Source organism: Lissotriton vulgaris, chromosome 3_1 (genome assembly GCF_964263255.1).
Source record: "Lissotriton vulgaris chromosome 3_1, aLisVul1.2, whole genome shotgun sequence".
Classification (NCBI taxonomy): Eukaryota; Metazoa; Chordata; class Amphibia; order Caudata; family Salamandridae; genus Lissotriton; species Lissotriton vulgaris.
The window spans coordinates 1738170499-1738187243 of record NC_141689.1 but is presented as its reverse complement, the minus strand read 5'-3'; the positions used below and the strand labels follow the sequence as shown (position 1 = coordinate 1738187243).

The 16745-nt window shown below is 41.1% G+C and overlaps 1 protein-coding gene across 1 annotated transcript in view; it reads right to left on the bottom strand.

Annotated features, from left to right (window-relative positions):
• Nucleotides 1-16745, bottom strand: part of LOC147728380 (N-heparan sulfate sulfotransferase 4) — a 1294254-nt gene that overhangs the window by 265717 nt on the left and 1011792 nt on the right. The window contains exon 8 of the mRNA XM_086963276.1: nt 10726-10822. Coding sequence (XP_086819402.1) covers nt 10726-10822 — 97 coding nt within the window. The remainder of the gene's footprint in view (nt 1-10725; nt 10823-16745) is intronic.

Here is a 16745-nt window from a genome sequence, read left to right as displayed (position 1 = left end):
TTTAGGGGTCCGGAGTATGCAAAAATTGTGAAGCTCCTCACTCCACGGGGCTCCTAGCACCAAAGACAATTTTGGGAGGCACTTCACTACAATGGGGAAACTGAAATGTGCAATTCCTCTATCATTAGGGTATATAAAACATCTTTTATCAGGGCCCAGCTTATCATGATACCATCATGATACCCACCCCTATGAAACATAGGGGAGACCATTGGGTACCTAAAATGCCAAAGTATTGTAGTTTAGCACATTTTATGCCCCTACCACCGTAGGCGGATTTGGGCACAATGTACATTTAAAAGTAGTGCTACAACAAAGGGCTGCTTTTAAAATAATAATAATACTGAAGTTTATATAGCGCAGCAGCTACCTCCACTGAGATGTCCCGGCGCTTTTGTGAGCAAGTGGGGGGAGGGGGGAATCGGGAAGCAGGTGCCACAAAAAGTTTAGTGATTAAAAAGCCAGGTTTTTAGCTGTTTCCCGAAACACAGGTTCTCTCAGGTTCTCAGCAGTGCACACATGCAAGTGCAGAAAGGGCTGCTGACCCCTGAACTGACATGCCCTATTATATTCTAGGGACTGAAAGGTAGCTTTAATCTCCCTGCCGTATTATGTACTAGGGACTTATAGAGTAGGTCATGTCAATTATAAGTGTACCCTAATATATAGTGTACCCTCATGTATGTGTGTGTTTTCCTTGTGTGTTTAACATTAAACTGGCCTTGGGCCTGGTTAGACAGAGCCCAGGGACTGTCAGAGTAGTTGTCAACAGTACCAGTCAGCAAAATATGGGGCTATCCAAGGCACACAGGTTGACTTTTTGCAGCAGATGACATAAAGAAAACTACATGAGAAGACATATATGAATTACTTTTTCATACTGCAGCATTACTTTCACTAACACTTCCTCAAGGTATGAATGTAGTGAAGTGTTGTTGGTAACTCTAGAAGCTGCAGCGTGGCATAAAAGGCACTATACACCTTTCAGATACGTGTTGGTATTTCTGTTAGTACCCAGGGAGCTGTATTTTATCTCCAAGCTCTCTAAAAGAAGCAGGGCGATTTTAATAAAACTGTCAGCTTTAGTTTAATGGAAAAAAAAAATAGCATACCTGATAAATTGGAGCTGTGAAATACTTTAGGTCGATCCTAGGCAGCGCTTGCGCTGTCTCTTAGAGACATGTTGTGTATAATTTGTTGTGGGCTTACAGCCTGCCCATTGCTTTTCATTTCTTTCTTTCAGTGTACTTTAAAAATTATTGCTTCCAAGTGGTTAATCTTTCCTATTTATCTCTCCTTTTCGTCAATTGTTCACTCCTTTGGAGCACTGACCCATTACTTGTAGCCTTACACTTGAGGCACTTTAGGCTCCCATTCCTTTGCTTTTAGGCTTTTTGGTCTCTGGCCACCTCTGTCCTCACACCATGCTTGTGTTTCTGTTTTGTGCATTTGTTTTCCTGCTCGGCATCCTTAAGCACACACTGCATGCAGCCCCGCTCATATCCTAGCAGACATGCACCGCACACACCAGCGCTCCTTCTCACAAACTCCTGCAGCACTTTAGGCTCCGGTCCCCTTGCTTCTAAGGTGTTTGGTGCCCGGATGGACGGCCACCACTCTAATCCTCCTGCCGCCGGCTTGCCTTGCTCATATCTCCCTTTTGTGTTTTTTTTCTATAAAGTTAGTGGGATATAGAGGTTTTTCTACAATGAAGCCTGCAGGACTGGGCAAAAAATTGAATGGGCCTATGGCACGTACTTGCTGTGCTATCGTGCACTTTTCTCTGGGTAATGCCTACAGAGAAGCCACTGACTGAATATGTGAATGAGCTTATGCCCCACCTAGCTTCTAGAGACAAGGCATAGGAAGAGAGATGTATGACTGAACAGAGTGTTTGTTCTGCTTCAGAAGCGGAGTACTTGGTTTAACTAAACTGGAAATCTGTAATGAATTGATTCAAGAATTATTTGAATATGGAGCCCCATTAGGTCTACTAAGCAACAGGTACTGATTCACCAGTGAGAGGCTAAAGACTCCACAGATTTATCATACCACTCAAACCACTCGTGGCATTTATTGTTGTGATTTGTGATTTGCCATTTTATGATTTTGCATAACATTGCTATGGCTCTGTGAGAAATACCTCTCCTGTTGTTTAAGACTCTGGCAGGCTCAGGCTTAATGTCTGGGCGTAGTACCTCTGCTTTGACCCTGGTCCACACTAACCCAGCAGACAACGTATGTTATATGCCGGTGGTGGTGCCCTTACTGCAACTCCTGCACCCAGCACTTAATTGCTATTCTAAATATAATACTTGCAGTCAGTGACTGACTCTTGTCTAATGCCCTTAATGGGATCAAAACCACAAGAGCTACAACTGTCAAGATGCAAGAGGGACCATCCCAATCCATCTCAGACGTACCACTTGATGCATCACTCAAATATTTTACACTAGCCATGAACCACTCATCCACAGTTCCTTCCGAGCTTGTCTCTTCCACACTTAGCATCCGAACTTTCAATCACTGCAGCTGCTTTGCTGAGCTCACTGAAGCACAAGCATCAGTTTACCACAGTCACTGGGTTTCAGAGCACTGGAGTAAGCCACATGGGGGGGGGGCATCCTTACCTCTCATTGTCCCCTCTTATTGGCTGCAAACATCTGTGTAGGAACTTATTCAGATAGAGCCTTCTTTAATGACATGACCTTCAGTCCTTATTAAGCTGCACTAAAGATTTTTAAAAAAAAATAAATTACACTCAGATTCTTTTGAAAAGCGATACGAAGAGCCATTTACAAGTATAGATAGTTGAACAGAAACAAAAGCGCCAGCATACTGTCTGAAGCAGTAGGGTTTTTAGTAATCCCAAGTCCTCACTTCAAAGGGTCCCCTGACCACAAGCTTCTCTACAAACAGGTCTCATACAACACAGCCTCACTCTGAAGGGTCCCCACATCGCATATCCTCACTTGAACGGGATATCACACTCCGGAGCCTCACCACAGAGCTACCTTAACTTTTACCGAAAGTAAAGCCCAGCAAAAGTACACATATAGACAAAAGTCAAATAAAGCAAAACAATTAGTCTTGCTTCACTTTAAAGTATTTTTAAAGTTGACTACAGTTGAGGTATCATGAAAACCTTGAAATCCTCCTTGCTGCTGTATTTTTTTACTTTCAGCTTGTGCTTGCATGCTCTGTAACAGGGAGGCATAAGGGCATGCCTTGCCACTTGGTCTTGGATGTCTGCTCCTTCCCCCCTCCTCCCCCCCCCATTGTAAGGGCTGCGGGCCCTGAGTTACACCCCTGTATCAATACACTCATATCAAAACATGATAGTACAAAACTCATGTGGACTTTTGCAGCTGTTTAAATCCTGTTTAAATCGTCATTAGGAAACCTCACCTTTTGTTAACTTCCCTATCTTGCCACTCTGCACAGCTACTGCCCTGGCCATCACGGGAATCAGTACAGAGAATCACTCAGAAAATACCTATTTTATATTTTTATCCATATTTAACAATAGATTGTGAGAATTACATATATGGTTACTGTCTCTTTTATTTGTAAAAATGAGTAAAACATTTGGAAAACTGGGGCCTTAGTTTTATTGCACTCAAAACCCCACCAACTACTCACTTGCCGGACAACCCAGCAAAAAATGAAACCAATAAGCCAAAGAAGAAACTCAGGGGCATATTACCAAGCAATAGCGATATTTATCGCTATTGCTTGGATAGCTATAAAAAATTATCGCCGAGCTGCGGCGATTTTTATCGCAGATAAACCTTGGTATCATCCAGGTTTATCGCAAATGCAATAAGAATCGGCAATAATGCACGAATATCGCTGAAAAATCAGCGATATTCAGGCATTACCGAGCTAATGCTTTTAGCCATGTTATCCACCTCCCATTGGATAACATGGCTAAGAACTGCTCCTGGGCAGGTGTTAGCTTTTGGAGATATTCGCGCTTAGCGCGAATATATCCAAAAGTTGGTACTAGGAGATAGCGATGTTAGCGACTGTTTCCAGTCGCTAACATCTTGGCACGCCTACTTTGCATGTCATTAGTGATAAATTTTTCTGACATGCAAAACGGGGCCCAAGATGGTCGCTATCTCCTACTAGGTGTCGCTAACTGGTGTTAGCGACAGCTAGGTAATAGGGAGATAATTTTATCTCCGCTTTCTTGGCTTTTAAAGCAAAAAAAGCGGAGATAAATCCCTTGATATTATGCCCCTCAGTGTCTTCTGCCAAGTGCACATTTGCAAAACACTACATTGCACAAACCCATGTCTGATGCTATTGTCTGGTGATGATTCCCTTTGCAAAGAATGTCACTACCTACATTCACTCCTACAAGTAGTCCAACCATGCACATTGACCATTGTTTGGATATCAGGGCGCTTGCTAGGAGGACCATGGCAGGAGCAAGGAAACTGTGTTACAGCTTGGTCGACTTTCGGGCTGCCTTAGACCAGTTAGACCAGAACTCGCTTTGGAAAAAGCTCTCCAACTTTAAAATTCCAGATACCTTACTTAGAATACTCTAGGTACTCTACATAGATAACTGGGCCCAGGTGAAAACTAATGGTAATGGCATACTAACGGCAATGATCCAGGTTGAAAATGGTTAGAAGCATGTGAGTGCTGTTGCCTCATTAATATTTAATATTTTACTGTTTGACCTTCCCAGTTTTATTTCAAGTACCACATCTTTTTTGTCCGAAAATAGGGGAAATTAACTTTTCATGCCTAATACATGTTGATGATCTGGTCCCTATAGATTATACTCATATGGGTTCGCAAAGAAAAGATCAGTTTTCCGCAAATACCGTCTAATATTTTTCCAACCACAAACATACATAAGACTAAAACCATGATCATTGCCTGGTCCTTGAAAAAAAATGCTGGTTTATTTGTACTATTCCTTTAGAGCAAGTACGCTGATATAAGTACTTATATTTTTCAGAAAATCTCCATTGGAATATTCACTGCTCGAACTTAAAACAGATCTCTTGATCACAACAAATGCACTAAAGAAATTTGACTCAAGATCTGGTGCCTCTCCTCTGTACTATTAAAGAAAGTTATGCAGGGAATCTGTATTCCCCAAGCTTGGTAGGGCGCCAGGCTATTGGCTTTAGACCACAGGGTCAATTGACATCTTCAGAAGGCTCTTGGAGAAAAAAGTTCCAGTCAATTCCTTTAGGTGCCAAGCCTGCAGTGCTAAGGTTATGCTTGTTTTTAATCTCCTGGAATTTAATGGTAATGCTTTATTGCCTGCATTTTATATTTTCTTAAGATGCTCCCAAGGCACTGAGACACTTTCTATTATCTGGAAAGCAACAATAAGTGAGAAAGATGATCTTTCCCAACAAGTTATTTCCTGTTTGATCAATTCAATATTGAGGTAAACATATTACAACTGGAGAAATTAAGAGACTTTGAGGAAGATTGAAAAAGTATTAAATACAAAAATGGTTGACGTTAATGAATGCAATGGCAGAGATATCTGTTAAGAAATCTACATCGCAAATTCTTCTATGGTTTAGATGTGAAGACTCTTTCCCACATATGCAAATCTTTTTCTTCACAGATATCTTCAGGGAAACCCTTTTACGGGATAGGATATACGTAAATCCCGTTTGGAAGATTAAAAAAATATATAATGCAAAAATGGCTACAGTTAAGGAACACATTAACAAAGAATATCTGTTAACTAAGACATTTATATCGCAAACTCTTCCGGTGTCTTTCTCAAATGTGCACATTTTCTTCACAAATATTTTCCGCGAAATAGTGTTACGGGATAGAATATGTGTAAACCCAGTATGGAAGAATAAAAAAATAGTAAATGCAAACGTGGCTATGGTTCAGGAACACATTGACAAACAATATCTATTACTTAAGACATCTATATCACATACTCTTCCGTGGTTTAGAACTGAAGAGCATTTCCCATACATGTCAAATCATCTTCACAAATATCTTCGAGAAATATTGTTATGAGTTAAAATATGTCTAATCCCAGAAGGGAATATCAAGGGTCTGAAGATAGTACACAATGGTGACTACTGGTATCAAATTTAACTAAACCCAACTAATAGAAGACTGTCATTTTTAATGGTGGAAAGAAGAAGAATTTTAAAACCTCTATTCTTCAAGTATGAGACTTGGAATCATTTGGCTTGTACACTTTTTTGGTATTTATGGCCAGATGTAGGTAGCCCTTTACCGATCGGAATCGGCCGAAAATACCGATTTTCGGCAGTTTCCGATCGGTAAAGAGCTATGGAGATGTAGGGGCACATATTCGGTAATTTTACCGAATCGTTATTATTACCGAATCGGTAAATTTACTGATTCGGTAATATTTATCGATTCGGTAAAATTACCGAAAATGCAATGTGGGTAGCCAATTTTCCATTGGCACATGGCTTTCAGAATCGGTATTTTACCATGGAATACAAATCCATGGTAAAATACCGATTCCTGTGTACATGCCATGTGCCATGTGACAGACAGACGTGCCCTTAGGGCCACATTGCACACATGCCCGTTTTGGGGGTGCTAGAGGGTGTCAAAGTGACACCCCCCGCACCCTTGACAAATTCGGTATTTACCGATTTGGTAAATACCGAATCGGTATTTGAATTGGATCCTATGGGCTTCAAGGCCCATAGGATTTAATAGCAAATACCGATTCGGTATTTACCGAATCGGTAAATACCGAATTTCAAGGTATCGGTAAAAAATCCAGATGTTGGTACCTACATCTCATTTACCGATTTTGAAATACCGAATCGGTAAAATTCGGTATTTCATAATCGGTAAATGGGATTTACCTACATCTGGCCCTAAATCTTTAGACTCGAATTTTGCTGCCACTTTATATAAAGTTTGCTCAAAAATAGTCTTTACAAGTTGATATGATGTAAAGCAGGAGGCTATTTCTACATTTAGATACAAAGGCTTTTGATTATCTTCTAATTATTAAGCAACTTCAAGACAAAGTTTTAATGAGGTTTTAATATGAAATATGCTATTTTATAACTTTATTCCAACTTAATTGTTTGGAAGGTAAGTGAGTTTAAATTTGTATGTAAAGGTTCTGGTTTTGCAAGTTACTTATGAAATGTTATTGCACATCACTGGCATTAGTAAACAGGCAGGTATTACATGGACTACTTTATAGTATGCTGAATACATTTTACGTGTATGTTGCAATTTGTAGGATATTTTGATGATTGTTTTGAAAGGTTTTTGTTATAATGTGGATCCTATTTCTATTTAGACTATATTTGAAGATGTGTTTGCATGGATTTTATTTGTTTGAGACACTGGGCCCAATTTATTTTCGGCAGTTGGGCCGTTGTTCCACTAGGGTGATAAAGTAAATTCCTCTGTCTCCCTGGCTAAGGTCCAGACCACCAGCTTTATAAATGACCACCAAGCTGGCGGTCATTTATAAAGCATTGGCAGAAACCACCATCCCAGCAGTTCCTGTCAATGCAGAGCTCCCTCAACATGGCACAGCCTTGCACCAAACAGTTTACTTTTTTATTTGTAAAATACAATCCTGAAATGAGATCAATGACGGAGTTCCCAGCCCACCAACATATGAATCAGGCTCATAGCCTTGAAAATAAATAAAATATGCCTTTTAAAAAAAAAAATCCACTTACGATATGTACATTTACTTTAGAACAATTTTAGCATAAAGAGAGGTCTGATGTGACCAGGAGGTTAAAAAAGGTTAGAAAAGAAAGCATAAGAATTGATCTAATTTTCCTCCTATATTGAGAAGGGGAGAGACATTTCATAAAGCAGTGGGCTTTAGAGAAAAAGCCCCAGCAAGTAAGCAAAATCTGATGCTGCACAGAGAGGTTTGGGTGTTGCCAGAAGACTAAGGGACCTATTAGGCTGGTGGGCGGCTCACCCCGACGGGCCGGCGGTAGCGATCCACCCACCATCCTGCCATGAATGACCCCCGCCACATTAGGATGGTTGGGGGAGGTCTGTGGCTGACGGAAAGACCGTCCGCGGCTTTTCCGTTGGGTGGAAAACCTGAATAATATGATGGCAGTCTCTGCAAGACAACGCCATCCATATTATGATGCGGGCGGTGAGCAGCCTTTCTATTGCGGCATGGAAAAGCTTGCAGTCTTTGCTTTTGAGGGCCCGTAGCGGGCCCCAGGGTGTTGGGAGGGTGCACATGGGGGGTATCTATGGTACCCGCCTGCATTTGTATGCACAAGGTGGCAGGCACCGCGCAGTGCCACAACATGCATTTTTAACATTGCAGCACCGGCCGCCGCAAAGTAAAAAATGCGGGATGCACCCGCCAGTGTGGCGGGCGCCTCCTAACCTGAATGGCGGGAGTGCCGCGACATGGGCGGTTGGTCCCATGCCCCGATGCAGTGGCGGGCGGAGTTTGTGTAATAGGCCCCTTAGTATCAATGAATGAAGATTCTCTGAGTGTAATTACCTAAACAGGATTTTAGGTAGGAAGCTATGGACAGTAAACTCACAGTTTTCAATACCAGGATGAGTGGTTTCTAGAGCTCCCTATTTTTGGTGGATAGTCAAACATGCTGGCATCAAGAGCAAGAGGTAGGGCTATGTTTCTGGACTTACGCAGAGTCCTAATGATAAAGTGTATAATCTTTTCAATGGAAAGAAGTAATGCAGGGAGAGACAGTAATATATTGTTGCATTAGTTCCGTTTTCTGCTGGTCATTGCAGGGAGCAGTACTTTAGCAGTGTGGAAGGAGAGAGTAAGGCAGAGTTTGAATATGTTCAGTAGATAATGTCTAGCAGCAGTATCACCAGTGCTTAGGATGCACTGAAGGTGCTTCGTAGAGGTAAAAAGGACAGAAAGGTGTCTAGTTTAAGCTGTTAGAATAAGGGTGCCAGGTGCGAAGGAGATGAAAGGGCACTTTAAACAGGGACACAGGAAAGGTGTGTCTTAGAATAGTTCAGCAGAAGGTAATGGAGAGTCACCCAGTGTAGGATGGCTTTGAGGCTGTTGGAGGCTTGAGCTGCAGGCCAGGGGTTAAAGTTGGAAAAGAGGAGATGAGTTGAATATCATCTTTGCATAGTTGATACAATAGGCCTAAATAGGAAATAATGCTACTGAAAGATATGGTATATTTCAGTAAGAAAGCAATTAAACAGGAGATATGAGCTGTAGCATAGACAGTTTAGTGGCTTTAATTGAGGTTACTAAAGAGTAGGAGAAGGGGGAGGCAGATCGAGGAGACTGAGGACCTGATTTTGAAATCGGATATCCTGTCCGTCGAAATATAAATCTTATAGGATATAATGGGATTTAAATTTCAGCAGAAAGGATATTTGCCGCCGTTGTGAAGGAGTAACCTGTCCGTCGAGTTCTAAATCAGGCCCTCAGTGTGGGAACTGCCAGGCAGGGAGGGTAGGGAGTTCATGGTAGAGGTGATTTGTTGAGTATGTAAGTGCAGAGAGTTAATTATTTTTTGAAAGTAGAAAGAGTAGATTGTGTTCTGTTGCTGTACCTCTGTGAGTTTGTTCAGGACATGTCTGTATTTGCTCTGGGAGTGTGTAATTGTCTCCATTTTCTTTACTTTCTTAGTGAGTAATTAGAATTGCCAAATTAAATGGACTGAAGCAGTTGTTCAAGATGTTGTGAATTTAACTGAAGAATGAAGGCTGAGTGCTTTTGTTTGGTAACGTATTTGCATTTAACACCTTGGCTGCTCAAGATATTCTTCCCCCATGCTGGACCACAATAGAAACGGGTGTGGTCATGACGAGCTCAGCTCGTCATGAGCACACGAGAACTGTGCCTCATGACGAGCTGAGCTCGTCATGAGCACCGAAGGGGTTAAGAAAGGAAGAAGGGAGCTTGGTGGGGAGATGGCTGTAGTTTTAGACAGAAGAATTCGTTTTAGTGCTTTGAAATGTGCGTGAGTTGACAATGAATTAACTTTTAAGAGGCAGTGATATGAGGGACTTTGGGTATACATGGTTGGTTCCACATTATTACTTAGGTGCAAATTAAATTCGCTCAGAAAGATAACAGGAGTGTTAGGTGAAAACAATTTTATATTAGTGACATGGTCTTAGAAGAAGAAGGGGCTATGTATGGTTGGTGGGTGGTACAAAATGGTGATCTGAGCACTGAAAGGTGGAATAGTCATAAGGGAGTTGTACTCAAAGGTGTGGGGAGAAGGATCAGTGCTTTGTGCGAGAGAGGGGTACAATGTTAGATGTGGGAGCAGTAGTAGGACTGACACCTACTGGGATGAGTTATCCAGCTGTAATACTAACAAAGTTGTTGAACAGATAAGGTAGCTGAGATGCAGCCAGGAACAGAATGCATATTCCAGATAGCCACAGAACAGACCTATGAGAACGGAGGATCTAGGGGGACATTGCATTTGTCCTACAACTCACACATTACCCTGGTGAGGAAAGACTGAGTGCTCAATACCAGCTGTCAGTGTCTCACAATGAAAACCAAATGATTTTTTCACCTTGTTTGAGTCATTAGATTCATGGGATTTTATAATATAAAGAAGAGAGCGAAGAGAAATGCGATTCACCTCGCTGAAATAACCTGACACAGTGGGGGTGGGCATCTGCCTTCTGATTATGAGTTGGAAATAAACCAAAAGTCCAATTATGATGGCCACAGCACTAATAAAGTAACTAAGTTGAAATTCACAGAAATCTCACCAGTTTTCTGTGGTCCTATCACAAAGAATTTTGGCAAGCGGTCGCACGTCTTGTCCCTCGACCAGATGTCTCTGTGCCGCCGGTCATCGCAGGGATTCTGTGGAGAGAAACAAAATGGTTGGAGTGGATGTGGCAAGCTAATACTGCACAAAGGTGCAAATTTATTCCAACAAATATGGTAACTTGATTTCTTTGGATTAGAACAGTGCGCAATGGATTAACACATAAATGGCCTGCATTACAGGCCCTACTGATGGGGCTTCCGGAACCAAGGACAATGGACCAGACAGTGGGTATGTCTCACAGCCTAATTTATGCTCCTATGTCATGGACTTCTGTGGGATACAAATGCACCCATTACGGGTAGAAATGTAAATTTGGTAACCAGGAGAAATTGCATGTTGTTTGATTATATAAGGTGTACATGAATTCACTTACAGCTTTTCACAGCATACATTATATACTGCAGCAACATGCTTCAAAATAAAGTGTTCTAAATGAATATTAGAACAGTTAATTTAGAAAACAGACTTGATCTTTGGTTTCGGAAAGAAGTTAACTATTTTCCTCAAGAAAACCCAGTGACATATATAATTTATAATACATGGGATTCTTTAATCCCTGTATAAACACAGGTCTCTAATTTCCTTATGACTGGCAACATGTGATCCACCCAGTCACCCATTATAAAGAAAATATATCAGAACTCGCCTATTATGAGTTATTACAGTCGAGTTCTGATGTCTCAGTGCCTGCTGCCAGACCCAACTGCCCAGGAGAAAGGCAGGTCAGGTCACAGAGCATAAATGATGCAGCTGTTTAAAGCCACAAAAACAACATTGTTTTTCTTTCTGCTGCTCAGTTTTTTAGCTTGCAAAGACAAGCAGAGGGAACATGTTTACTTTTAGCACTCCTTAGATAGAGAAAAGCTAGAATCTTTCTGCAAGTTTTTGCGCATTTAGTTTAGTGCCTGTCCTTAGGCACATCAATAAGGTCTTAATGGTTAATTGTACCCTAAATGTCAACCAACCTGTGACTAAGACAGGGCTAATTGAAGTGGTTACAAAAGAGGCGCAGTTACTTTGCAGAGAAAAAATGAGACTGAAGTAGTTACTGCGTCTTTTTCTCAAGCAATGGTTTTAGATTTGCCTCTGTTAATGCCACTTCCGATAATATATGCCAAAGAGTAATGGGGTAATATGGATTGTGTTGCGAGAAGTGAATTGGCAGACTTTACCAAGTGGGTAGTTTCATCTATTATGCTTCATTTGTGGAGTTTATCTTGTGCACACTTTCAGGCCAAAACCATACAATGTTTTTGTTTGTGCACAGTTAGTAATAAATCAAGCCTTCGCAGAAATCATTTGAGTCAGAACAATGATGATGAGTTTCTACTCATTTACACATTCCGTTATAAAGAGTTGTTGCATAAGATGTTTCGTGTGTTAATTGAAATGTTAAGGTACCCTAGGAACACTTTTGCTGATGTATTTCAAATGTACATAAGCGAAACAGCAAATGAAGGCACAAGGGTGCTTATTCACAAATTGCAGTTTGTAGTACATTTAGCAGTACTACAATAGTACCACTAAAGTAGCACAAAATGCTATTCACAAACCTACAAGTGTAAATCTAAACTTTCACCTCTCCTATCTATTCTACTGGAGAGATTCATATATGTAAGTTTACTATTTAGTAGTAAATGTGGGCAGGACCAGGCGGAGTGGCTGTAAATACATTCTGCTATATGGGAGGGGTTTGGAAAAGAGTGAACTTGAGTTTAGGGAAGGTTGGGGGGGTTGAGAGTGGCATGCACCTACCTACAAAAGAATATTCCTATTGCCATTAACAAACTACGCTGCTAAATTTACTACAAAAAAAGTGATTTAAAACTTTAGTAAATTACTCGAACTTTGAACTGAAGTAAGTCCTGCACCACACCCGCCTAGAGAAAATAATGGAGGTAGGGAATTAAAATGAAATTCTATAGGGAAATAATATTAAATTAAAGTAAATTATTAAAATAGTTGGAACTATAAATCTATATAAGTTAATATAAAAATTCCAAAAATTCTACATATTTATTATTTAACTATACCATATTTTAAGAATCCTTTTTTAAATTTAAAAACATTAATTATTTATTAAAGTATAATTAAACTATGTTGAATTAATTCTATGTATATTTTTTAAGAATGATTAATGCATAATTTCTTTTTAATTCAACTGGGAATTATTTTTTAATTTAAACTTCAGAAAACATGTTTTTTATTTAATTTAGTATATTTAAATTAATTAGAGATTTTATTCAACATTAGACTAACAGTGCTGTAATATTTTCTAAGTTGTTCTGCATGTAAAATAAGTATATTAAATGATGAATTTACATTCATATTTAACAGAAGAATAATTTTATTAATTTTTAGAAACTAAATATACTTTTCCCTATACTTTGCTGTACGGAGACACCACAGTTAACACTCCCCGTGTACTAACAATGTGTCTAACCTGTACTCCTACACATCTTACACACCATTCACTTTGCACTTAACCTGTACCCTATAGACATACACTATGTGCCCTGCACTCTTCTCACTGTATACTCTGAACACACCCATCACATCACCCTGTACTCACCAGCTCTCACCCTGCACCCACCTATCTCTCACAATCCACTCACTGAATGATCATCCTGCAACCAGACACCACTCAACTTGTAGTGAGGCACTGCTAATCCTGCACTCTAGCACCACTCACCCACTTATCTATGCACTCGCACACCACTGTTCATACTTCATTTACCTCTCACCCTCCACACTGACACATCTATCACCCTGCCCTCACATAATGCTCAATCTACACACACACACCATTCACCTTGCACACTCAGACACTGTTCTACCTCTTCTCACCCCACAAACTCACACACCACTCACTTTGCATTCCTACACACTATAGTATGCCATAGTAGGATGAGAATTACGGTGTTCAGAGGTCTCCGCTGGAAGTAGAAAAAGGTGGTCACTTCTAATTCCTAATAAAGACACGTATAAATTGAATACATTGGCGTATATTGGCATATTTATGGTTTGAAGCCAAATTAGGCAAACTGACCAGATCAGTTGTTAAACCAGTGTATAAGGAAGTCTTAGATTTGAGATTTGCATTGATAAGAAAGAGGTGCATGATCCCTGGTCTGGAGTGGATGTGTCTGCCAGCTTGAGTCGGGTGGATTTTAGAGCCTCAAACATAATCAAACTCAACAAAATTCTCTCGATTGGACTGAACCATCACCTTTATTTAATGTAATGCGGGTATTTGTATTACTTCTTGTGGGGACCTCCAGTCATATCCAAATGTAGATGGGTTAAGGGGTCAAATGTTTAGAGATGCTGTTCACTCTTGGTGAGTTCTTTGTAGGAGGGCTTTTTATCCACAAGTATGTTCTCTTAGTATTGGTTGAAGCATACTGGGAACTAGAGGCCCCATTACGATGGGGCGGGGACCGCCACTTTGAGGCCATTGTGGCGGTCACACCGCCATCGGACCGTGGATGTCCCCCTGTCGCATTACAATGGTGGGTGGATGGTGAGCGGTTAAAAAGACTGGCTGCCACGGATCCAACTGGCTCAAGGAGCCTGTCTGACCGTTGGAGGGACTGCAATCTCTACAATTGTGGTGGTGCTTGCTCAGGCACTGCTGTAGGGATTACAAGGTCCCTTTCCACTGGCCGTTTCATGGCGGTTAACTCGCTATGAAAAGGCAGGCAGAAACTGACTTTGGGACCCTAGCGGGCCCCTTTCCTCCCAGAGCCTCTGCTATGGGCCCTGGGGGGCATCTATGCTTCTCCCTTACATATTCCTGCACCTTGTGGCAATCACTGCATGGTGCCAGCCACAAAGTGCAGAGATATGTAAAATGTTTTTATTTTGTACTGTGGCGTGTGCTGCAACCTGCAGCACATGCTGCAATACAAAATATACACATTGCAACTGCCTTGAAGACAGTCACATCCTAATACCAATGGCAGGGCAAGTCGGGTGGTCCCATTCCTGGAAGGATGGCAGTCAGGCAAAAGTTCGACCACCATCATAATCAGGCCCTATGTGCCCAGAAGGAAATACAATGGAAGTTCAACTTGCTAAATAGACAATAGAACCCAAACCAACATAACTCTTTAGACAAACATACCCTGTTGATCCTAGAATCAGTTGGAAATGTCTATATTACCACTCGTAAGATGTTGAAAAAGGTACATGTAAGAAACTAAACCCAAAAAAATTTCAACTGGTACTGCCTGAAATAAAATTGAAGGAAGCATTCATCCTTGCTTCTGCTAAACTTCAACGTGAAGTTCAAAAGTGTGCTAAACAATAATGCTAATGTTCTTAATGTTACAACAATTCTAAAAGGAATCCACCATTAAGATGCAATTAAAGTACTGTCTACATGTGTATTCTAAACCATGAAAATCATCATTATCTTGTCTGCACAGCAACAGGACCTGTAGTGTCTTGTCGCTCACAATGCATTATTGGGCCTCAAAACAAGCCCAAGAATGTGAAGGTGACTTTAGCTATTCTCACCGGTGAAAACACAGGGCTAATCAAGTCAAATGGCTGCCAAGCAGTTTCGAAAATGTCAAGTTGATTCGACTAGTCTGACTGACAAACAATACTTGGACCAACCATAATTGCCCTCTGTGTTTTAACCATATCGGTTTCTATACAATGGCAGAGTTGCTGAACCGTCCAACATCTATCTGGATTGCTTGAGCTTTAAGAAAGTGCGGGGAATTATGCACACGTGGCAGGGCAACTGGGTACAAGGGATCCTTTGGTGCTCAATGTATGCACTCGGGCTATCCTTGTCACATTACCTGGCCATAAATTGAAATCCCAGAAATAGCAGATCTCTGCAACAGTCTAAACTGGTGATCCCATACATTTGTGAAAAAGAGCTTCGGGAGTTTCCCCAAACTTGTCAATGTTTCAAATAAAAATTGATGGCTTTAGTAACCCTTTGTGCCAGTGGAAAAGGTTCCCAATCAGAGTAATGAGTTGGGGTGGATAGCCTAAGGACCGGAAGTAATAAAGGATCAGGGGGCACCTTTATCAATATGTCTCTTGTAAATCCGTATTTTCTAAAGGAGTGCATTTGAGGGAGATTGGATGTGATGTGTAAGTGTATCTCTGTACATGCGATATGATGGCCAACACTTCAGAGGGTGCCAGAAACTCAGTAAATGTCAAGGGGGACACAGAAGCCTGCATTTATAAGCGGCATGCACACAATATAAGTGGGGCAAGAACTGGTGTAAGTGATGTTCACCGTAGGAGACTGGTTCAAGGGGACATGCAGGCTAAAGACTTAGAAGCAGATTTTCATTGTCCTATAGTTGTCGCTCTGCCCTCTTCCCAGTGGTAGGAGACAGCAGGATGATCTTTCCATTCTGGGGGTCTTAGTATTGGAAGGGTTCTTCTAAAAGCTGGAAAGTACCCTCGGAGTACAAAAGGGTGCATAGGCCAGCAGTAGGCTAATTCAACTCACTGGCTGATTCATTCCTTGGGGCTGTCCTGGTCCACACTGAATCCTACAAACTCAGTCTTGGCTCACAGTAGCCAGTAAAGGGTGAACTCTTAGACTCAGCTGACTTATGGTTCAGAAGCGAGTGGGTGGCACATATATTGGTTCACCAATGTATGGCCTTCAACCTACCTGGGTGAGGGCGGGTTTGATGTAATATCATTAGAGAATCTTGTGAGTGGGGCTAAAATATATCTAGTACATAACTATATACTCTTCCACACTCTCCTCCAAGGAGTAGAATATTGACCAACTAATGGAGGAGGGTTCTATAATGATTTCAAGTGAATAACTTCCACATTGCACCTCATTACATTGAGCTAAATGGCCTTTAGAGTCAGACTGAAAACAGAGTGCAGTGTTTCCCAAAGGGACGGATGCATTGTTTGCCTAAATCAGACCTATCTAGATGGGACCTGTCTATCTTTATATAT